This window comes from Musca autumnalis, unplaced genomic scaffold (assembly GCF_047663935.1).
Source record: "Musca autumnalis isolate F117 unplaced genomic scaffold, ASM4766393v1 scaffold_4, whole genome shotgun sequence".
Taxonomy (NCBI): Eukaryota; Metazoa; Arthropoda; class Insecta; order Diptera; family Muscidae; genus Musca; species Musca autumnalis.
Window position 1 is genome coordinate 94,120,419 of NW_027411977.1, and position 25,706 is coordinate 94,146,124.

Genomic DNA, 25,706 nt, shown 5'->3' on the forward strand with positions numbered 1-25,706 from the left:
AGTCAGCGATTGAAATCAAATAATAACGGAATTATATTCTTAACACTTTCAAACCTCCAAAACCAAAAAATTGCAATCTGGCAACGACCCACGGCGACATGCCAAGCTGTCAAAGATGTCATAATTATGATTCCGTTTATTTCTGACATTCAGTCGTAATTAAACAATTTAAGTTTTTTTGGCGCCAAAACCTGATCTGTTGATATTATCTATTTTTTAAAAATGGAAAATACGGGTAATGGTATGTAAATTAAGATTATTATTAAAAGTGTAAATGTAATATTAGATGTGGTCAATAATTTGTTGTGTCAGTAATACCCCGTTTATATATAACAGGATTTAACAAACCGACTGGGTTTTAAATGTCAATTCCATTGCTTATATTTCAAACAAATCCTCTCAAAGAAGGTTAACCCTGCAAAAAGCTCTAATATAAACAGCATATAAGTGATGGTTTTTGATGTAGTCTGTGGTATCGTCCTGTGTTCTTTGGAGTAGAACTTTCGACTTCAGGGTGCTTTCTCGTAAAAGTATATATCTGGTGAAAGGTGACAATGTCGGCTAACAGATTTTGAAAAGAATTTTTGCGTATACTTGCGAATAAAAAAATTATCAACTTCCAGATTTCATAAAACTTAAAAACTTGGATATTTTTAATTTTTGGTTGGAAAATCAGCGAAAACCTAAACTCCTTATAGAATGGATTTCTGCAAAATTTAATCGAGGTGGCAAAGACAACTTCATTACGGAAGTTAAAAAGCAAATTTATAACATTTGTGCACGCCTTAACCAAAAATGGATAAAAAATTGGAGGTCAAAAAGTCGTGTATTACAATTTGAAAGCTTATGGTTAGCTAGCGACACAGTATTTACGCTGAAACAAGGTAATGATAAAAAGAAGAGAGGGCGCCCTAATGTGGATTATAGTGAAGGCAGAAAACTTGCTTCGGAAGCCTGCTATGAACACGGCAACAGTACCAAACCCTTGATTCATGCCGCCTCTGTTTCGGCAAATTTGTCAAAAGAAAAATATTTAAACTATGCTCTCAAGGAAGTTCGGTATCAACCAACTAAATTGAGAAAACAATTAACTTCGACAGAGAAAATTTATTAACGATATATCCAAATCTGAACCGATTTCAATATGATGTCTCAATATTGTTTTCTAGACCAAATTCCGTCACACACTTTAAATTTCATCACAATTGGACATATATAGCGTGATTGCTGCACGAAATACCTAAAATCGGGTGAAAATATATATGGGCGCTATATCCAAATCTGAACCGATTTCGATATAATTTGGCATACTTTTTTTCTAGACGTAATTTCGTCACACATTTTAAATTTCATCGAAATTGGACAGAATTTGCGTGTTTGTTGCACCAAATACCTAAAATCGGGTGAAAATATATATGGGACCTATATCCAAATCTGAACCGATTTCAATATAATTACCAAACATATTTCTAGACCAAATCCTGTCACACGTTTCAAATTTCTTCGAAATTGGACAGAAATTGCGTGTTTGTTCCACGAAATACCTCAAATCGGGCGAAAATATATAAGGGAGCTATATCCAAATCTGAACCGATTTCAAAATAACTTGGCAAACTTATTTCCAGTCCGAATTCCGCAACATATTACAAATATCATCATAATTGGACAGAATTTTCGTGTTTGGTCCATAAATTACTCGAAATCGGGCGAACATATATATGAGAGCTATATCTATATATGAACCGATATCAACCAAATTTGGCAGATTAGCTTCTAGGCCGATTATAAACATCTGCACGAAATTTTGAAGGTCTAGCTTGCCCCTGTGATTTTTTGCCTCAAAAACATATCATCGGCCCCATCGTGCACTGTGGGACGGACGGACATTGCTAAATCAACTCCAAATTGTCTGAAATGTTATCTGTGGGCTAAGCTATGGATGCCTAAATAATTACAAATATATACGAACGAGCAAAAATAAGTTACAAAAACTGGGGGTGAATCCTATAGTCGTCGTTTTAATATTTTAATAAAAATTGCTAATGAATTTTCTATTTTTTAAATATTCTTAGGCTTTATTACTTCTTATTTTTATTTGGTATCACGGCATATTGAACAGTAAGTGCCATCAAAGACATAGAACAAATAAGACTAGACAAAATGCATGCAACAAAAAAATGTTTACGAAACTACGTATAGAAACATTACCCTTAACAGGTTGCAGTTAATTCAAAATCGCAACCAAGGAGGAACATTTCATGTAATGGTATCAGAAACGAAATTTATGAATTCAAGGATCTATTCAAGAATAACTCCATGTGAATTGGATCGGTAAATTCGGTTAAATACGTAAAAATGTATAAAAGAAAAAAATGTCATTTCACCATATCGTAAAATAACATTATAGCTTCGTTCCCGTACTTTTTAATGGTAAAACTCGTAAAAGAGAGAACTGCAAAAAATTTGTTCTCTCACACAAGTTTATTGAAATAGTTCGGGAACGTAAAAATGGAAAGTACGTCAAAAAACTGGAACAAATGTCAAAGTCGGCGTATCAGCCAATCAGACGCCGGCAACCATGTTACTATTATTTTACTCGCCCAAATTTGTCGTGTAAAAAGTTTTTAAAGAGAGCGTCATTCAGCGCCATTTTTGTTTAAAGAGAAGTGAACATTTTACAACTTTTTTGTGTACGGGAACGCTTTTTCGAGTAAAATGTGTAAAAGTCGTAAAAATTGTAAAAACTTTTTAGTTCTGGAACACAGCTTATGTTAAATTCAAAAGCCATTCACTGAAGAATGATAGCAAAAAAATGTCTTATAGCCCGTTTCCACGGTACTTCGTTCGTTCTCTATTCGTTGTTCGACCCATAACTACGAATAAATTACTTATTTCCCCACACAAAATTCTATGAACGAACGAAGATTTTTCTACGTTGTTCGATTAGAAATACTCTCTGAACGACGAATAATTATGTCCCATTCCCTAACAAATGAGAGAATTTATAGAAAAAATTAATTATGACATGTCTAAATTCAAAATTGAAAAATTTTTTGAAAACACAAACATTTTTAGAAAAAAGAAAAAAGATGAATGAAAATTAATGAACTAAACATTTGATACAGATGCAGAAGGAAGATGCTTGTGTTTCCTTCTTAATTCCATACACATTGCTTGTCCATTAGTTCAAAATCGCGTAAAAATTCAGAAACAAAAAGGAAACAAATAACTGAAAGTCCGTATACTCAAACATTGTTTTGACATGTCTCTCTCTTTAATTTTGAAAATAGAAACATATGTATAAAAATACAAAATTATTCAGAATTTATCTTCTTCTTCTTTATTTGCCTATTCGTTTTTCGAATTTTGGCGATCAATGCAATTATATACATACATATTACATCTGTTACATTATAAATTTCATTTTGGTGTTTATAAATTTCTTATTATCTCAGCAAATGACTCTCTGTTTCGGCTTTCGCTAAGAAGATTCCCAACATCTTGGATACCAGTCCACTCCTGTATGTTTTTAATCCATATCATTTCTTTTCTTCCTCTAGTGGGTCTTCTTTCAATTTTTGTTCGGATTATATTTTGGAGTAGCTTATATTTGTTGTTTCGCATTATATGAGCAAGATAAGCTGTTTTTCGTTTTTTTATTATATGGATTATTTCCTTTTCCTGGTGTAGCTTTTGCAGTACCTCACTGTTTGAAACAAACTGCGTCCATGGAATTTTCAATATTCTTCTGTATGTCCACATTTCAAAAGCTTCTAGTTTTTTAATATCTGTTGCCTTTAAGGTCCAAACTTCGACAGCGTATAACAGAACTGACCATACATATGTTTTCATGTATCGCAGCTTGGTTTTTATGTTTATATCATGGCTGGTAAAGATTTTCTTGTATTTGATGAATGCTTCCCTCGCCATTTCAATTCGGCATCTTATTTCGGATGAGTTATCCAGCTTGTCATTTATCACTGCACCGAGATATTTAAAGCTGTATACTCTCTCTACTGGTGTATCTTTTACTGTTAGTGTGAAAGGGGGACAGCGGTTTTCTTTGCTCACAATCATATATTTTGTTTTCTTAATATTGATTTTTAACCCATACAACTCGCTTTGTGCTACCAGCCTATTTAAGAGATATTGAAGACCTGACATGCTGTCAGCTAAGATTGTTGTGTCGTCTGCATATCTTATATTGTTGATGAAAGCGCCATTTACAAATATTCCTTTCTGAACATCTTTAAATGATTCCTGAAATATTTTTTCGGAGTATACATTGAATAGTAAAGGTGACAATATACATCCTTGCCTCAGAATTTATGGAAAAAAATTAATGAAATGTGTGTAGTTAAATATAGAAGATGCATTTGAAGGAAAGTCTATTGCTTTTCCTATTCATTTAATGTATATTTTATGTGTTTTCGGTTCAAATTTTCGTGAAAACAAGGAAACAAAAATGAAAGAAATTTTGTTTATGTTTCTGTTAATTACGAATGGTGTCGTGGAAACGGGTTAATTCGTGTATGTCGTACGACAGGCGAACAACGTAATTGAAACGCTCGTGTGAACATGACATTATCTTTGCTATGTTCCAGAACCTGCAAGAATCTACACACTTTTACACCGATAACAATTTTTCCTTTATGTTATCGAAAAAATAGTAAAAATGCGTAGATTCTTGGAGTTCGGGAACAGACCACTTGTTGTATTTATGTCTTTGGTGCCATCGAAAATTTTTGAATATTGCTTGGTTTACATTTACGAAATCCACTCGATTTCAACCGTCAAGTCCATAGGTTAAACGTCAAATGAAATCCAATGGATTTCAGATGAGATTTCACTTGACGTTTGAGGTATGGAATTGACAGTTAAAATCGAGTGGATTTCGTAAATGTAAACTTAGCATATGTTATGTCAACATTTTCGTTATGTTGTTGGTGAAATTACAGCAAATATAATTTTCTTACAAAGGGATTTGACATTTTATATTCGAACAGATGCTGTGATACCAGTACCTGTTCAATATGTCTTAAGCATAGTACACACGGTCCAACAAAACTGACAGTCATCGAGGTCTATTTCGTTAATATCAAAGTCTAACGGAATAATTACTTTCCTAATCACTAAATTATACCTTAAATGTTGTATTTCAATCATTTTTAGCTAACAAAAAGTTTTTATTTGCCAGAAAATTGTCCTAAAAGTACGTTGACTGTCAGTTTTGACTGCTAGTGTGTACTCCTTTTTAAGTAAAAAAAATGTCAATCGCTTAACGATAATCTGGGATTCGCGGGGAAGATCAATTCAATCGCGTCCCGGAAGCGAATGCCGAGGAAGAGTCGTAGATTAATGGAAGATCTTTAGAAGATTATAATATAAAAAATGTAAAAAAAAATAGAAGGAGGAGAATTTTTTCATCCTTCTTTGGGTTTACTTTTTTGTTTTTTTGCTTTGTTATGACTTTTAATTATTCCTTAGTGTTGATGAATGTGTTTTAGTTAAGCTGGGTACACATTGCCAGTTTTGAATGACAGCTTTGTTGTTGCTTGCTAGTGTGGCCGTTCATTTTTGTCATTCATCATGCAACCACAAAATATTTTGTGGTTGCTGGACGGTTGGACAGTTATCGATAATTGCAAAAAATCGTCACTCAAAACTGACAATGTGTACTGTACTTTATACTATTTCTTCATTCACTTTATAGCCTTTCTATTTAAACCTGGCAAAGAGTATTCTGTGATTCTCCAGGACGATCATTTGACAAATTTAAGATTATTGTTTATAATCATATATTATTCTTCCGAATATATTATTCTTGCGAAACCCGATAACGCTATTGTTACTAAAATTATTGATTTGGTTCCATATAATTCTCATATACATATTCTACATAACTTTGGTATAAATGGCACGTATAATATTATGAGTATTGCCAAACACAACCCATGTCTGGGTTTTGCCAAGTGAAATTAAATGCCCGAGAATCAGTATAAACCACTACAACATAAGGAATAATTAAAAATTAAAACAAATCAGAAAAGAAAACAAAAAGTATAAAAACAAAGACAACTAATGAAAGAAACAAAAAACAAAGAAGAATGAAAAATAAATTTCCTTAAATTATTTCTTTATATTTTCTTCTTCTTAAAATTTTCCAAACGATTCGTCAGCGAATCTTGGTCGCGATTCGCATTCCATAAACACTTACTTTAGGTTGGTGTTACGCGGAAGATTTTTAGACGAAAAATTATTCGCTCAGGAGAATCGCGAATTATTCTTAGGTGATAGAAAATGTTTGCAGTGTTAGGACCTAAATTATAGGTATGCATGTAAAAATTCCACAAAAATTGTTTTCACCACCATATCGGAAAACAATATCCTAACACTATATGTATTTTTTATTTGATCATATCACCGACTTAGCAATGGGCGGCACGTCTTGTCCGAAATTGTAATTTTTTAGACACTTTTTGTATATTCCACTTTTCAAAATTTTTCGTATTGGATGTATTAGGAGCACCAATAACTTGTTATTTCGATATGAGGATCATAATCACTCGGACATTTATTCTAAGACTCTTCCCCGCTGAATTATTCTCTACTGGTTATTTGATGAACTGTAGGTAAGTAGGCAGTTCCGAAGGACCGCGTTATACATATTTCGTTTTATCCGTGGCATGTGACGGTTCGTAAAGTTCGGCTTTAGTTGTCGCGTTATTCTATAAAGAATAATGTTACAAAATGAACTGAAGTCTTTAAAATTCTTTATTAACAATACCGGATGATCATAAAATAATTTCACACATGTTCTTATCACTGCTTTTGCTAAATTAAATTATACCACCATTTAGACACAATTGCTTAACATTTGGTCCATAACAAAATTGTGTGTTTCTGAATACTGAAACCGGATTCAAATATGTACAGCCGTTTTTGGTAGTTGTTATTTATGGTTATGCTTAGTCAAGTTGTCACAATTATTATACCTACCTACATATCGATGATTTATTTTCTCAACTTGGTATCTTAAAAATTAATTTTTTTGTCAGGTGAGATAAAAAATGAATTTGATGTCAATTAAAGAAGATAAAAAGTCCAAGACGCTCAATGACTGTCGGCAACATGTTGGTCAAGGAATCTTCAAGGTACTCCATTCGAAGCCATAAATGAACTAAACTTATATAATGGAAGGATTGAAGGAAGTTCTTGTACATCTAGTTATTGTAAAATTGAATACATTGAGAATAGGTGTATGCGTAGGTGTATCATTTCATAGGAAATTTTGACAATTTTCGGAAATATCTATACTTTGTAAGGTTACTTTGTCGCGTATTGTTTTATTTTTTCACTTTAAACGTTCATGGTTTCAATGTCAAGTTCAACAATATTTTATAGATCAATAAATTCTTCATAGGAATTCCTATTTTCTTAGTAAAGTGAAATGAATAGTGGTTTTTGACATTTGACGATGACAAACTAATAGTTTATGAATAAAAACCCGTTGTTAATTTCTTCGAAAAACCAAACAAATGTTTGAATATGAATAGTGAATAATTAAGACCAGCCGAACGTTCATACATATTGTCAACATAAATGCCAAAGTCGTAACTATCAAAATAATAATTTCACAGGAGAATCAAAAAACGTTATAAAACGAACAACTGTTTAATGGAATATTAATCTTATGAAGGCGAGTATATGGGATATTATCAATCATATACGAATGGGAGTAAGTAATGAAACTAAAATCGCGGAAACGTTTGGTTTTGGGATCCGTAATTACAACAAAATCTGCAATGTTATCCAATTTTCCTAAATGCCTTTTCTTGAATAGGTTAGTTATTTTTTAAAGCAGAAGCTTGAAATTTTGCAAGAGCATGTATTTTAGTCTTATGTATTAGATTCAATCAAAAAACTAATTTTGACCTTTTTGGAGATAGGACTTCGGGCATTTGTGGTGACGATATGTATCGCCCAACATACATATGGGCGATACATTATTTACTAGTACATATACTAGTTTTGGTTGTTAGTAACAGATTTAGTCCCTACAACAGTCAAGATCGATAAGATGTTGAAAAGCTGGATTATCAATTCACGCATAAGAGAGAGTTCCGTGAGGAGAATTGTTAACAGATGTACACCGCATGGTGGAGTTCTCTTACCGCTAATCTGTCTTCTGGCGATAAATTACATTCTTGTACGTTTCGACCAGCTGAAAACTACACGCAGAAAAACAAAAAAAAGTTCGAAGAATCAAAACTAATAAAGCAGAAAAATATATGTATGTTAGACATATGTTTGGATCCAAACAAATATTTGTTTGGGACTGGTTACAAACAAATATATGTTTGGATCCAAATATAATTTGTTTGTGTCCAAACAAATATATGTTTGCAACATTTTGTAACTTATCTCAATTTTATTTGTTTGGGTACCAACATATTTTTTATGTTAGAACATATTGTTTATGGGTGGAGAGAGAGGATTTTTGTCAAAGAGAGTAACAACAGGGCTCTCGCGGATGCGGAATGCTGTTTTATAACAAAGAGCTGTGTGTATGGTGTAATAGGAGACGCATAAGCTTTGGCCAAACACGTGTGTTTCGTGCTTTGTTGTTGTTAACCAACGTAGCAAGCGAAGCGGAAAAGAAAAAAAAAAATAATTAAGTTGTTATTTTTTTCAGTTGTCTAAATAAAATCGTTGAGTAAAGACGGTAATGTGAGTGAATGGAATAAATCAGTGTTTTGTGTTTTCTTAAAGAAATGGTGCTTTTTAGTAAATTAAATGCCATACATTTTACAATTGGACATTTTATAATTGAACAGAAAGGTGAATGGAAATATTTTATTGGACAAGGAATAAATCGCATTTATACTAGTAATTACATCAATAAATTGTTCATATTCATACATATGTACCTATTTATTACATTTATAATCATTTAATTCCAGATGCCGATTTCTCACTGATGATTTCAGCTTTGTGGAAAATGTGTTTTATTTCACAACTAAGGAGAAGCGTTCATCGATGTTTCTATATATTTATTTCTTTTTAAAAGTGTAACTTTTTATAAATTATTTCATTCCGTTTTTCTTCTATTAAAGTCTGTTATGTATTTCTTAGGAATTTTTTACGTACCTATGTGTCTGTTGTTGCTTATTTCCATGCGTTTCAATAAACAACCACCATTATTTATAAATGTGTGTATATGTTACAGCACGGTGTGCCTTAACTAATTTTAAATGGAAGGTGCTTACACCTGGGAAGTTTTTGCAGATTCTGAAACTACCAGGCTCATGGATGAGAATTATCAAGAAACAAAAAAATCGGATTTTCAAATAAATTTAATTTCACATTTTTAGGGGTTTTGAGGTCTTCACGATTTTGCTTGGAAACCGCGAGTCCTATGTAAATGAGCCTAAAGAAAATGTTATAGCTGTGAAAATTTTCCACAAGATTGACCTTCATGATATTTTCGTAGGTTTTACCGTTTTCGATACATATACGTTCAAATTGAGACTGTATCGCCTCCTTATAAAACAATATCATGCTCAGTGCGCCTTAACTAACTTTTGCTGAAAACCGCTTACACATGGGAAGATTTCGCGGATTCTGTTCATAGATAAGAAACATAAAAAAAGCAGAAAAAATCGCCGGAGGGATTTTTAAAGAAATCGCGATCAAAATTCACAATTTTAGGGTTTTTCTAGGTTTGGAAACCGCAAGTCGTATCGAAAAATCTACAACATTGAATGATTTATTTTTTCCTAGGTTGTACAATTTTCAAGACATATAAGTTTAATTTGGGAAATTGCAGTAATGACATTGTTTTATAAAGAGGCGATACAGACAGTGCTTTGTCTCAATTTAAACTTCCTTATCTCAAAAACGATAAAACCTACGAAAACGTCACAAAGGTCAATCTTGTGAAAAATTTTCACAGCTACAACATTTTCTTTAGGCCCATTTACATAGGACTCGCGGTTTCCAAGCAAAATTGTGAAAACCTAAAGAACCCCTAAAAATGTGAACTTAAATCGCGATTTATTTGAAAATCCCTCCGGCGATTTTTTTGTTTCTTGATATTTCACATCTATGATCATTGTAGTTTGAGAATCTGCAAAAACTTCCCAGGTGTAAACACCTTCCATTTAAATTTGGTTAAGGCACACCGTGACAGATATCCAGTGAGCGCTTATTGAGAGCAAGTGAGCATACATTTCAATGTATTTTACATTGAAATTTACGCTCCCTTGCTCTCAGTAACCGCACACCGGTGCATGTGTTTGTTTTTTGTGGCTTTTGGGTTTGTATTTGTTTGTATCCAAACATTTATTTGTTCGCAGTTATGTTTGGGACTGATTGCAAACAAATATATGTTTGCTGCAAAATATGTTTGGGACATATGTTAGAGAAGTCTTTTTTTCTGTGTGTAGTTCAAATTCGTCTTTCCCGTTCTTTATTCTTTTACCAAAAATGAAGCCACGCAAGCGAGAAAAATCCATTGTTTTTCTACCTTAAGTTTGGTGACTGTGGTATCTTCAGAAATGGCCCAATTGATTTACGCCTCTGGCTACGTCATGTCATTGGTCTACGTGAACAAAGCAACGACGTTGGAAGAGCTTAAGGCCTCGATTTATAAGAACCATGGCATTCTTGCTTAATTCATATCTGGTAAATGACTAAAGACCATGTTGGACCTAATTCAAATGTGATTCTGAAATCTTTTTATTAGGTCGAACTTGGTATTTAGTCTTTTATCAGATATGACTTCAGCAAGAATGCCATGCTTCTTATGTGTCGAGGCCTTTAGGGCCAACAGTGAACGGGAAATAGCGACCGTTTCTCCACATTTTGTATATTCCACTTTTCAAACTTTGTCGTATTGGATGTTTTAGAAGCGCCAAGAACTTGCTATTTCGATATGGGGATCATAAGCACTCGGATATTTATTCTAAGACTCTTCCTCGGTGAATTATCCTCTACTGGTTATTTGCCCACGGTCACCATATGAACGAAGTCGAATTCCATTCATAAATGTTTTGATTGTACTCCAAGCCGAAAACCCTTTGCAACAAAATGGAGCTCAAGGTTTTCGGGCTGGAAATTTCCTTTTGGGGGTAAAAGCCCTTGATGAGTATATACTGAACCTTGATGAGAATATATATACTAGCGACCCTATAAGCCATCAAAAATAAGCGTTATATATTTGTTCGCTATTGTTTTAGGATGAAATATGGGATGAAAGATACCAAGGAACGGTCCCGACCGGCTTTAATATGGAAAAGCCCAGGATTTATTTTGGTCCCTCGTTCATCTCAAGTGGACACTGACCTCCGCCTGGTGTCACCTGGGGAACTGCCTTTAACACCCGTTAATGGTAGTGAGCTAACATGTTCCGCGCGTTCTACAATAAGAACGTTAAAGCATGAATTTGGTCATGTTAGTTGGTCGGTTGGTCTGGTCTCCCGCTTCACCCCAGTGAATGAAAGACTTGCTACAATACGGAAAAAAGCAAAATTCTTCAACATTAGCTTTTCTTGTGTTCATGCTCCAACCGAAGATAAGGACGAACAGACCACAGATATATTCTACTAGATACATATGAGCGTTGTCCTGCCCATGACATTAAAATTATTCTAGGCGATTTGAATGCCAATATAGAAAAGGAGAATATCTTCGGCCCAACAGTCGGGAAATTCAGTCTCCATAGTGAAACTTTTGACAATGGTATGAGGCTAATTAGACTTCGCCCAAGGGTGCCTCTATCTCACGGTATATAACATGACGATCTTGCATTATCCGTTTATACACGGCTTAATTTTCTTCTGACATAACGGCCGTTTTTCGACGACTCTTACGATCTTAGCTTTTTAGCGATTGTCGGCGACGATTGAATTCACTAAACCAGTTTTTCATAGAGCTATAGGATGGTCCATTATCGACATACACATATTTAATTTGATCGATGCACTCTTGCCGTGATTATCCATGTAGAAAGTTGTGAAAAATTATCGGACGAAAATATTCACACGTTAATTCCATTTTTTTTTGCAAAGCGATTTTTCAAGTCACTGTAAATAACCCAACACATGGTCGTAAGTCAGACTATCCTGAGTACGCTTATGCTAAAAACTGTCAAGCTTTGCAAAAAATGTCAAATGACGCCTGGCGACACTGCTTGTTGCTTAGGCCGCAAACTTTTCTAGTGTCTCTCGTAATCATCAAGGGCTTTCACTCCCAAAAGGAATTTTCTACCCCCAACATTTCGGTTCACAGTGTAAAAGAGTTTTCGAAATAACTCAAATGGTTTGTGTTTTATTTAAAAAAATAAGTTACCAAATCCCTATAGGAAAATCTTGTATATCTATCAGACATAGATCAGGTTCGGGTATGGACTACATCGAGCCACTCCTGCAGGTACCTCGAACACTAAATTTCCAATATTTTCGAAAAAGTGCAGTTTAAAACAAGGTCTCGTCGCTTCAACTTGTCCTTCAATTACAACGAAATAAGTTTTTTAAGTGCTAACTCCATAGTTCCTGAGAAAATGGGCCCAAAGCTTTAAATTTCGCATGCATTTAGCCTGTCCGTCTGTCTGGCTGGAGTGCACTATAACTCTCGAACAGATCAATCGATTCGGTCCAAACTTTGGATCTAATAATATTTTGTCAAAACTTATCGGTTCACTATTTCGGGTACCTCCATCACAAAAGTTAAACATTGTTCGCTAAAATAGTACCACAGATAGCTCTCGAAAGGAGTAACCGATTTGGCCCAAACTTTGTAACATGCCATATTTCTTCCAGGCATCGACCTTCCTTTCTAAAATTTAAAAATTGGTCGAATAAGTTCAGTTTTGAGACATCGCTTTGAATTTTTTCGCAGTATGTTGCGCCGCGGCCCTGTTATGATGAAACAAGACAAGGTCGATGAGATTGGAAAAGCTGGATTATCAATTTACGCATAAGAGAGAGTTCCGTGAGGAGAAGTGTTAACAGATGTACACCGCATGATGGAGTTCTCTCACCTCTACTCTGTCTTCTGGTGATAAATTACATCATTGATGTCCAAAATAAATGAGAGAGAATTGTTGGGAGAGTAATGTCCCTTTGTTAAACAACGGCTGACATGGCTCTCATTTGGATTTGTTATTCTCTGTTGTTACGACAACGTAAAGGCGTGTACATTAACGATTACATTCTTGTACGTTTCGTCCTTATGCTAGGGGCTCTGGTACAAGTGGCAAGCTGGGCTCTTAACAGAAAATGCGAAAATCCCGATTTTCAGTCTATCATTGATTGCATAAAGGCTCTTTATGAGATATGAAATATCGTTAAAGTTTGCTGAGTTTTAGGTCATAGTAAAAAAATAGGAAACGAATTAGTAGATGAACTAGCTCTAGGTGTTTCTACGCCTAGTGATCTACCAGTTGGTGAATCTGTCAAATGTGTTATTACATCGGCAAAATTAGTAAGATCTAGTTCAAGATAACACACCCCCTGTTGTAAAAGGTTTATACAAAACTAGCATGTGCCCGCTACTTCGTTAGCGAAAAGTTGCCATTTAGTGAAAAGAGAATACAAACAGACCCCCGTTTTATTTATTCCAAAATTAATAAAATTAAATATGAAAAATTTATTCAAATTACAATATTCGTTTCCTAACCTTCCCAATACCAGCGGAACAACATTACAACTTTCCGCACCCCTTTGGCCGGTTTCTGTAAGACGATTCGAACTCAAATTCGTTCGAATTAATACCTTTAATGTAGAATATTTTTTTGTTTAAAAACAAAAATGAGTTTAAAAATTTTTCAAAAATTTGAATTGAAATCGTTTTACTAAGGAACAGGCCATTCGAATAGTTTAGTTTTAAGAACCATATCTCCAATTCTAAATTTAGCACTTTTCGTACACTTATTGTACGCATTTCCAAAACCACCTTCACATTTCAACGGTACATACCAACACTGCCCCTAATACCAAAATTCAGAATTAAAACTCTGTCCGTACATCTTTTGTATTGGGAGTACCATTTACCAAGTTTTTATATCTTTCATTTACCTACGGAACGTATGTCCAAAGCTCTTTCACAGCAACACTGACTTCAGTTTCAAACTTCCGAATTGTAGGTCTATCCCTAGACCCAAGTCACGTACTAAAGTATTTCCAAAACCAACTATACCCAAAATTTCCCATAATACCAAATTTAGGGGTATACCGAATGCCAAATTGAGTAGTACTTAGTAGTCTTATATTCATAGCAGGTACTTCCAAAACCACATCCACATCTCATTTAATAATTTTAGTATACTTATGGTACGTATTTCTAAAGTTCAATACCAAAAAACGCTAATACAAATTTCAGAAAATCTCTTCTGTACTTAAACCCAATACCCAATATAGTACCGTCAACCCTACAATTACAATTCTATCCCTACAACCTATACGAAAATTACTATCAGATAGTACTTTTCGTGTATTTTCTGTACGTATTTCCAAAACCACCTCCCTTTCTCTACCCTACCCAAAATATAGTTCCTTACCATAATACCATATTTAGTACCCTTTAGTACTTTCCGTACACATATGTAAGTACGAATTTCCAAAATTACCTCCATATTTCAACTCCAAACTACAACATTAATTTTAATTCCAAATTTCAGGATTCTAGTTCTATTAAAATTTTAAAAAATTTTGTACCATTTAGTACACATAAGTACGAATCTCCGAAACTACACCAATCCTAAATTCTAAAAGTAATCTTAATTCCAAATTTCAAAATTCCAGCTCCATCCCTTTACGTAAATTTCCAAAACGACCTAAAACCTACAAGCCAACAGTAATATTTATTCCAAATCGCAGGATTCCAGATCTACGCCCATCCGTTCACCCAAATCCAAATTGTACCAAATTTAGTACTATTTAGTACTCTTTGTACCCATAAGCAGGAATTTCCAAAACTACATTGATCCTAAATTCCAACAGTAATCTTAATTGGAAATCTCAGGATTCATGCTCCATCCGTTCACCCAAATCCAAATTGTACCAAATTTAGTACCATTTTGTACTTTTCATACCCATAAGTACTAATTTCCAAAACTACCTCAATCCGACAACTCAATACCAAATTTCAGAATTCCTGCTCTAGCCGTTCGCCCAAATCCAAGTTGTACCAATTTTAGTACCATTTAGTACTTTTTTACGCATAGGAATGAATTTCCAAAATTACCTCTATATCCCAAACCTATACTCAGTAATTTTATTTTAAAATTTTAGGATTCCAGCTCTATCCGTTCATCCAAATTCAAGTAGTACCAAATTTAGTACCATTTAGTACTATTTCCAAAATCACCACCTTATATCAATCCTACATCTCAACCCTAATTCTCATTCCAAATTTCAAGCTTTTAGCTCTATCCATTCACATAATATAAAATGGAACCCAATTTAGTACATTTTAGTACTTTTCGTACACTTTTAGTTCGAATTTCTAAAAACCCGTTGGTACATCTATCATACACTCAATCAGTAACCCTCATGCAGAATTTCAAAGTTCTAACTCTACCGGTTCGCCAAATACAAACGGTACCATATTTAGTACCTTTTAGTACTTTTCGTACCGCTCCCGTACGAATTTCCAAAAAGCCAGCCTTATCTGACACTTACGGACCAAGGCTGACCCTCACCTAAATTTCACAATTCTAGCTTCAGCCGTTTCGTCTGGGCGTTGATGAATCATAAAGTCAGTCAGTCAGTGAGTCAATCACTTTACTCTTTTATTAATATAGATATGATGTCTCATAATTGGTCCTTCATAGATTAGGATACCTCATACAAAGCTTTCTATATAACGATTACCTTCTAGCGAATAGAAGTCTTCATATTAGATCTGAGAATAGAAGGCCTCATAAAAGGTCATCTAGAGTATATGATTCCTGATAAAAAGTTTCGTTATGCATATGAGGTCTCATACGTGCTCTATTATTGAGTTGGAGACTAGAGGCCTCAAAAGAGGTCTCGTAGAAAATAGGATTTCTCAAAGGTGGTATTTTATAGAGTAGGAGACATCATAAGAAACTTTCTGTATAATAGGACACTGTCTAGTGTATAGAAGGCCTCATATGAAGTCTCCTTGAGAATACGAGACCTCATTAAATGTCTTCCTCAGGCACATAGAAGAACTCATACGTGATCTTTTATATAGTAAGAGACCTCATAAGAAGTTTTCTATCTAATTGGAGGTCTCATAACAGGTATTTTAATGAATAAAAAAGTCTCAGAAGAGATTTTATATGGCTAGATCGACTCCTTCGGGTACCTCCCACACAAAATTTGGGAAAAGTTCAGTTTAGGGCCATCTCTCGAATCGCTTTGATTTTTGTTTTAGCAACTTGTATTCACTGCCCTCCATACGACGGTACAAGTTTCATCAGGGGCATGCCCATACTTCCTGAGAAAATAGCATGAAAGTTGCAAAAACCCCTATGACACCGTGTGAGGTGGTTGGAGCGCAAGATAACTCTCTAGTAATATTTTTTCCAAACATAGTTTAAGTTTGAAGATAAGCCATATCGGTCCACTCCTTCAGGTACCTCCCCCACAAACGTTCGGAAAAATTGTTCGTACGGTAACTCTTGAAGGGAGTGGCCGAATTGGTCAATACTTTACACATCCTAATATATCTACCAGGTATAGATCAGGTTCAAATATGGACTATATTGGTCCACTCCATCCGGTACCTCCCACACAAAATTTCGGATAAGTTCACTTTAAGGCCTGCTATCGAATCACTTTGATTTTTGTTGAAGCAACTTGTATTCGCTGTGTTATAGCTCATAGGAGGTATCATAAATGGAATTTTAGAGAACATGGGGATTATTATTATACAATAGGAGGTCTCATAAGAGGTATTCTAGAGAATACGAGGTCTCTTTACGCATTGGAGGCCTCATAAGTGGTCTTTTAACGAGTAGAAGACATCATAAGAAGTCTTATGTACATCAAGAGATCGTCTTTATAGCGTATAGAAGGCTTCATAGGAGTTTTTATTGGGAATGGAAGACCTCAGGTGAGGTCTCCTAGTGGATAGGAGGCCTCAGGGGAGGTATCCTAGATTATGGAATGCCTCATAGGAGGCCTCAGGCGAGGTTTTCTATATAATTGTTGTCTTCTAGCGAATAGAAGGAAACTAGAAAGAGCATTCCAAAGAATAGGATACCTCAAAAAAGATCTGCCATCGAATATTAGACCTAACAAGAGGCCTACTATGGAATAATAGTCGCCATAGGATATCCTCCAATGAATATCAGACCTCCTAAGATGTCTTCTATGGACTTCATAAGAGGTCTGCTTTAGAATAGGAGCCAAAGAAAGCAATAATAGATCTGCTATTGAATCTGAATCATAACAGAGGTCCATTTCTCTCCATTCGTGTTTCTGGCTGGTTGACATGATAGCCCGGTTTAACACAAAAATTTTAATTATAATAATTGTTCCACAAACATCCCAGGCGGGACAGGGGAGACTTCTCTCATATCACTGAGCGCACCCCGATTCATATTAAGCTCAATGATATGGGACCTACTGTTTATCGCCGAGTCCGAACGGCGTGTCTAAGACACCACTTGTAGAGAAGTTTTACAAGGCTGAAATACTCAGAAAATGTCGCCAACATTGCTGAGGGGTATTTTGCCACCGTTGAAAAGAGTTTGATGTTGACTGACCGGGGAATCGAACCCACGACCTTCAGCGTGCAAGGCGGGTGTGCATACCATTGCACCACGGTGGCACCCAAAAAAATTGTACATCGAAATATTTCTTCGAACTGAGATCATGTTCGGAATTGGACAATATCCATCGCGTACTTAACATATTAACGTTAACAGATCACCTTAAAATCCATATTTAAGGGTTTTGGTTCAAATGAAAATTATGAGCCTTTCAAAAAATTTTTAGGACACCCTAATGTCTATAAATATCGCTTAGCTTAGTTACGGTATTGTGTGAAGCTTTATTACTTCGAAATAATCCAGAATATTAGTGGAATACGAAATGCATGTTTTAGCTTTTATGGTGGGATTATTAGTTTATGTCATCGGAGACAAACTAAAATTTGAAATAAATTAAACCGGATCCAAATACATGTTCCTTATCATATTTTGCACGCATAAGACATTCATTTGATACGACAGAAGCTACGTCATTAGACATATACACTTGTTTGTGGATTTCTGAATCTATAAAAGTGAAATTTATCTGTTGCATATGCTTCAGAACAACTGTGATCTTTAGATAATCAGGAAATAAATAGCGAAATGAATAAAATCGTAAGTTCATCTTTAAAACTAAATTGTACTAAAAGAAGTTCTAATAAAAATGTAATGTTCCTAGTTGTTCCTTACAATCTTTGCCATTTTGGTCTGTGGCATCTATGCCGATGATGAAGATGCTCATGCCGAAATAATTCGATATGTTAACAACATTCATCACGATGGTAAATATAACTATCACTATGAAACTTCAAATGGCATTACTGGCGAGGAAAAAGGTGAAGGCGGTCATTTCGCCAAAGGTGGATTTGCCTACTATTCGGATGATCAGAAATTATATCAATTGTCGTATACAGCTGATGAATTGGGTTTTCATCCTATCGCTGATCACGTGCCAAGACCTCACCCAATACCTGCGGCCATCTTAAGAGCCATTGAATACATTCGCACGCATCCTCATGAAGAAAAAGAGAGCAGACGTTAAGCGTTGAGAATAAATCCCCGTTGGCTATAAGATAGATTCTTTACATTTAAGAAGTGAAAATAAGTTAAGTATTAGATACATATAAATTATAAATTTTGTGTATATATAGATTGATAAATGAAAAATTATTCATTCATATTTTATAAGACACTAGCTGAACCCGGTGCGTTTCGCTACCCCGGCTAAGATTAATTATACCATAAAAAATGTGGGCACTATGAAGTTACTGTTCCATTTATGCCCTCACGCAGTATTATAATACTTCCAGGTTTTCCATTGAAATAATGAAACAAAAATGTAATATTTAATATTGGTGTCTTATAGGGGATACTTCTGTCTAATATTATATTTTTCTAAAAATTGCCACATGATGACCTCTAATACCATTGAATGATTAAAAAATACGATATAAATACAAATAGTAACTTTGATATATGTACTATATTTATTATTTGCATTTGTAAGGGGACCTTCTTGCAAAACTTTCCTCAAGAAATTTCTCGGTGCAGGTCGACGTGTTGATGCAGCCCCATAGAACGGTATTACCGATTTTCGGTATTTTGAAAATCTTAGCAACATTATTCAACCGAAATAATTGAAATTTGGTATTTAGTCTTAGCCAAGGGTACAAAACATCCCTTGCACTTTTTGGTATAGCCATCATATAAGGGTACCACCTGATTTAAGGTTTTTGAAGATTTCAGTCGCATTTTTCTACCGAATTGTTTGTTAATTGAAATTTTGTGTTCCCAGAAGATAGAATATGTACTTGCAAAAATCTACATTTTCCTTCTGAGGTAGATGTAACTAGGTATTTTGGAATCTCAATGTGTAGAAAACATCTACGCAGAAAATTATCAATATAAAGTTATTATCATCAGTTAAGACATTTTGCTTCTCCGAGGAAACTAATTGTTCCTTTTTACTTCAATACAGTTCGTGATGGAAGATATAAAAAGTTCAAAGCGGACGAATTTAACGTCATTCCTACTTGTTTCATTCTTTAGAATGTTGCATTCTTTAGAAGTTTACGTTGTTTATAAAAAAAATGGAATAAACAATGAAAATTTTGTTGTTAATTTATATTTAATTTTATTTAAGTACTCTTCGTACCCCTTTAGTTCGAATTTCCAAAAAATCAGCCGTATCTTACCCCAAAACATCAACAGCGGTCAATATACTTACTTACTTAGCTGGCCCATTACAGAACATTTGTTGTATATGCCGAACTAAGAAAAGATCTCCAATTCTCTCTATTTGTTGCTTCGCACTCTGGAATACCGCGCCTTTTCATCTCTTCATCCACTTGTTTGCGCCATCTATTCTTTGGTCTGCCAATTCTGCGTGCACCGCCAAGCGGTTCGTATTTATACTGCTTTTTAGCGGGTTCATCATCGCTCATACTTATGATATGGCCTAGCCAACGCAATCGTGGCATCTCCATACGTTTATCTATACTGATGTCGTTGTATAGCAGATACAGCTCGTGGTTCATGCGATGTCGATATTCACCGTCAACGTAGATTGGTCCGTAGATCTTTCGAAGAATTTTTCTCTTAAACACACCAAGCACTGCCATGTCTGCTTGCGCAAGTATTAGGCTTCGGAACCATACATCAGCACGGGTAGTATGAGTGTTTTGTAAAGCGTTATTTTTGTTTGACGAGATGTGGCTTTGTTTTTAAACTGCTTACTTAAGAAAAAATAGCATCTGTTGGCCAATACATTTCTTCTTTTTATTTCACAACTGATGTCGTTTGTTGTGTTTACGGCGGTTCCGAGGTAGACGAAGTCTTTTACTACCTCAAAATTATAGGAACCAACTTCAACAGTTGGTCCGAGCTCAATGGACTCATTGCGCGTCGACACCATCAACTTGGTCTTCCCTCCGTTTACCGCCAGACCCACTTTAGCAGATCCTCCTTCGACCTTCATAAAGGTATTTGTTACTTCTTTTACTGATCGTGCCATGATGTCTATATCATCAGCATAAGCAAATTACATGTGGCTATTGGTGTATATTATGCCACTTCTTTTGGAGTTTGCCTCTCGTATAACCTTTTCAAGCAGGATGTTGAAAAGGTCACACGAAAGGCTGTCTCCTTGTCTGAAACCTCTTTTGGTACAAAATTCTTCGGAGAGGTTCTTTCCTATTTTAACTGATGATCTCGTGTCAGTTAAAGTCATTTTACAAAGCCGAATGAGCTTTGCGGGGATACCAAATTCAGACATGGCCTGGAATACCTTTGAACGTAGTGGGCTGTCGAAGGTTGCTATATAATCGACAAAGAGGTGGTAGGTGTCGATCTGCATCTCTTGGGTCTTCTCCATGATTTGCCGCAGGGTAAATAGCTGGTCAATGGTGGACTTGCCAGGTCTAAAGCCGCATTGATATGGCCCAATTATATCGTTGACCATAGGCTTTAGTCGTTCGCACAATATCCCTGACATGATCTTGTAGGCAATCGGGAGTAGACTTACGCCCCTATAGTTAGAGCATACAGTCTTATCTCCTTTCTTATGGACCGGGCACAGGATATTCAGGTTCCAATCGTCGGTTACTCGTTCTTCCTGCCAGATGGTGCTAACTAGCTGATGAATACACCTTATCAGCGTGTCGCCTCCGGTTTTGAACAGCTCGGCTGGTAAGCCATCGGCTCCTGCTGCCTTATTATTCTTCAGGCGGTTCATTGCTGTCTTTACCTCATCTTGGCTGGGAGGTATACCATTAATACCATCTTCTGGGATTGGATCTGTGGTATCTTCGTCGTCTTCGCTGGATACCAACAGGTTTGAAAAATGCTCTTTCCATATCCTGAGCACACAGTCTGTATCAGTTTACAAATTACCTTGCTAGTCTCTACAGGAGGAGGTACCCGTACCAAAGCCATCAGTTTGATGCTTCACTCTTTGGTAGAATTTTCGGACGTCATTCTGGCTCCTTTACATCTCGATTTTTTCGCACTCCCGCTTTGCCATCTCTCTCTTTTTCCTGCGGAAAAGACGTTTCTCCTCTCTCCTTTTCTCCCGATATCTCTCTCTCTCGTGCGCTACGCGTTGCTACGGATTGTAAAGTAGCCCTATATGCCGCATTTTTCTCTTCGGTAGCAGCACGACACTCCTGATCATACCATGGATTCCTTGGTGGAGGCCTCTGGGATCCAAGTATGGATCTTGCGGCTGTTTGCATGGAGTGGGCAATACTTTGTCATTGCGCTGATATGTTATCGGGATGAGGAGTGCTTTGATTAAGCTATTGGGCTAGTTGAGTGGAATATGCAGTGGCTATCTGTTGTGTTTGCAGACTATCGATGTCCAACTTCCGCGTTGTGTCTGTTCGTACTTTATTTGCAACGTTTAGACGGGTACGTACCTTTGCTGCAACAAGGTAGTGGTCCGAATCAATGTTTGCGCCTCGGAACGATCGTACATCCAACACGCTCGATGAATGTCTTCCATCGATCACAACATGATCAATTTGGTTTCTTGTTTTCTGATCTGGAGACAGCCAGGTGCCCTTATGAATATCGAAATGATTAAATCTGGTACTGCTAACTACCACGTTTTTTGCAGCTGCAAAGTCTATCAGCCTCATACCATTGTCAGATGTTTCACTGTGGAGACTGAATTTCCCGACTGTTGGGCCAAAGATGTTCTCCTTTCCAATTTTGGCATTAAAATCGCCTAGAATGATTTTAATGTCATGGGCAGGGCAACGGTCATATGTTTCTTCTAAGGGCTCGTAAAATATATCTTTGGTCTGTTCGTCCTTTTCTTCAGTGGGAGCATGAGCGCAAATAAAGCTGATGTTGAAGAATTTAGCTTTTATTCGAATTGCAGCAAGGGTGAAGCTTGGTACCAGACTAACTACGAATGGCAGCTATAATACAGTGCGTCACCTTTAGGTGTTGTTGTGGCGCCTTTCCAAATCCATCGTATTTCCTGTATGGCAGTAATATCGGCCTTGTACTTTTCAAGTACGTCTGCCAATGCGTAAACTGTACCTTCTCTATAAAGAGTGCGAACATTCCAGGCGCAGATTCACAGATCATGGTCCTTAAAAATTGTACCGTTGTAAATGAGGTCGCCAGAACAACCCATTGAAAAAAGAATCAAAACTATGCTAGAGGAGATCTAAAACTTCACTTTTTCCTAGGGAGGTACTCGAAGGAGTGTACCGATATTCCAAACTGATACATGACTGGATGAAATAATACGATGTGCAAAGTCTGCACCAATCAAAAATTCTTTGCGAGAATTATCTTGCGGATTTGCCATATTGGTTGGTGCCGTCAGGGTTTTATGGAGCTTTTAGGCTAGTATCTCAGGAAGTATGGACTTGCGCAAGAAAAATATTGTACAGTCGTAAAGCTACTGCAAACATTTTCAGAACGATCCGAAGGAGCTCTTGAAATTCACTTTATCCGAATTTTGTGTGGGAGGTACCCGAAGGAATGGACCGATATAGTCTATATTTCAATCCCATACTAGACTGGATGAAATAATACGATGCGCAAAGCCTGCATCAATCAAAAACTCCCTGCGGGGATTATCTTGCCGATTTGCCATTTTGGTAGGTGCCGTCAGTGTTTTTTGGAGCTTTAGGCCAATATCTCAGGAAGTATGGACTGCCGCAAGAAAAAAATGGTACCGTCATAAAGGGAGCCGCAAGGAAAACTTACTGAAAAAAATTTCAAAACTATCCGAGAGGAGCCTTTAAACTTCACATTATCCGAATTTTGTGTGGGAGATACCCAAAGGAGTGGACAGATATAGTTCATATTCGAACCAGATCTATATCTGGAAGGAATAATACGATGTGCAAAGTTTTGACCAAATCGATTGCTCCACTCGAGAGTTCAGTTCAGACCATTATACAGAAACATTTTGAACTTTTGTGGGGGAGGTACCAGAAGGTGTGGACCGATATGGCCCAAAATTTGGTTCGAATCGGTTGAACTGTTCGAGAGTTATCGTGCGCACAAGCCAGACAGACAGACATTTTTCGTATCAAAGTGTATATACCCTTCTAGCCTAAAGGCTGAGGGTACAAGAAACTTTAACGGTATCGATATGAAAACATTTTGAACAAAAACGTGGCGAATGCGCCCCATGTTGCCATACCGACAATTTTCATATGGAAAGTTTTATACCCCAAATGAAGAATAGACAGCAAATTTCAGCCAATTTGGTGGAATATTGAGGCAACAACTTTCAAAATACCGAAAATCGGGGGATACCGTTCAATGGTTGCTATACGAAGGCCCATATCGACAAAATTAGAGGGGACAATTTAATACCCCCAACGATACTAAATACCAAATTTCAGTCACTTCGATGGATTATTGTGGCCATAACATTCAAAACACCGAAATTCGGGAGGTATCGTTCTATGGGGGCTATATAAAGTATACCCCAAATGATGACTAAAAACCAAATTACAGCTATTTCGGCGTAACATTGAGGCCACAACCTTCAAAATACCAAAAATGGGGAGGTACCGTTCTATGGGGGTTATATGAAGGCGTGGACCTATACCAAAAAAATTCCGGGGGAATGTTTTATGTCCCCAGCGAAGACTAAATACCAAATTTCGGAGGAATATTGAGGCCACAACCTTTAAAATACCGGGACAACTATACCGACAAAACTCTGGGGGAAAGTTTAACCCCAACGAAGACCAAGTAGCAAATTTCACATTTTGGTGTGATAATGAAGCTAAAACCTTAAAAATACCGAAAATCAGATGGTGAAGTTATATGGTGGCTATATCAAAACGTGGACCCATATAGCCCATTTCCAACACCAATCATCCTAGGAGTAATAGAAACTTCTATACCAAATTACAAAGCTCTATCTTAAAAATTGCGAGCTGTATGTTGATTTCAACATGCGGACGGATAGTCGGACATGGTTATATCGACTTAAAATTTTACCCTGATCAAAAATATATATATATTTTATAGGGTCTCCGATGAATATTTCGATGTGTTACAAACGGAATGACAAATTTAATTATACCCTCCATATTATGGTGGAGGGTATAAAAAAGTAGGCATGATCAAATGTTCTTTGCATAAAAACCCTAGTTGGGTTACGACGAATATTAAAACAAGTAAAAAAGTATCGGCATTGTCGACAGAGTTATACCCTCAGCCTTTGTGGATTGAAATACTTTTTTCCAAAAAAAAAAAAAAAAAAAGAAATGTATGGGCGTATGAACCGACAGAAATATGGATTGGATTAAAGCTCAAAAATTTGCGGGGGATATCGATAGATAGGGCTTTTGTACCATACTAGCCTACGAAAAACATAATATCGGGCCACTAGAGAAACCTTCAGAAAAATGCCCAAAGGATCCTCGAACAGAACCTCAACTACAAAAATGTGTTGAACATTTGTATGAGTTGTACCCCAAGTATTGGACCGATAGGGCCCAAATTTGAACATGAACTAAGCTTGGACAAACAATTTCGAGATCGAAAATTTGGACCAAATCGGTTGCTACGTTTGTGAGATATTGCGCTTATCATTTTAGCAAATATTTTCAAACATTTGTGGGAGAGGTACCGGAGCACTACCATCGAATTTCATCTAATATTCGAAGAAATATTACGATATCCAAAGTGTGGACGAACGCAGTTTCGAGCTCTACAGCCACTACATATGGTGCCATAGGGGTTTTTTTTAACTTTCGGGCTGTTTTCTCAAGAAATATGGACTTGCCCCTGAAAAAACGTTTACTGTCATAATTGAGAAAGAGAATGCAAGATGCGTCAACAAAAATCAAAGTGATTCGAGAACAGGTCTTAAAGTGAATTTATCCAAAATTTTGTGTGGGAGGTACCCGAAGGACTGAACAAAACAAATATCGTCTATATTCGAACCTGATCTATATCTGGTAAATATATAAGGATGTATAAAGTATGGACCAAA

General features: G+C 36.1%; 1 protein-coding gene across 1 annotated transcript; it reads left to right on the plus strand.

The window, feature by feature from the left end:
* The first annotated feature begins 18,331 nt into the window (after nucleotides 1–18,331).
* LOC141403022 (pupal cuticle protein Edg-78E-like) lies at nucleotides 18,332–18,770 on the plus strand. The gene is made up of 2 exons (XM_073985155.1): nucleotides 18,332–18,343; nucleotides 18,408–18,770. Exons 1-2 carry the CDS (start codon nucleotides 18,332–18,334, stop codon nucleotides 18,768–18,770), a joined length of 375 nt encoding a protein of 124 aa, XP_073841256.1.
* The last annotated feature ends 6,936 nt before the right edge of the window (nucleotides 18,771–25,706 follow it).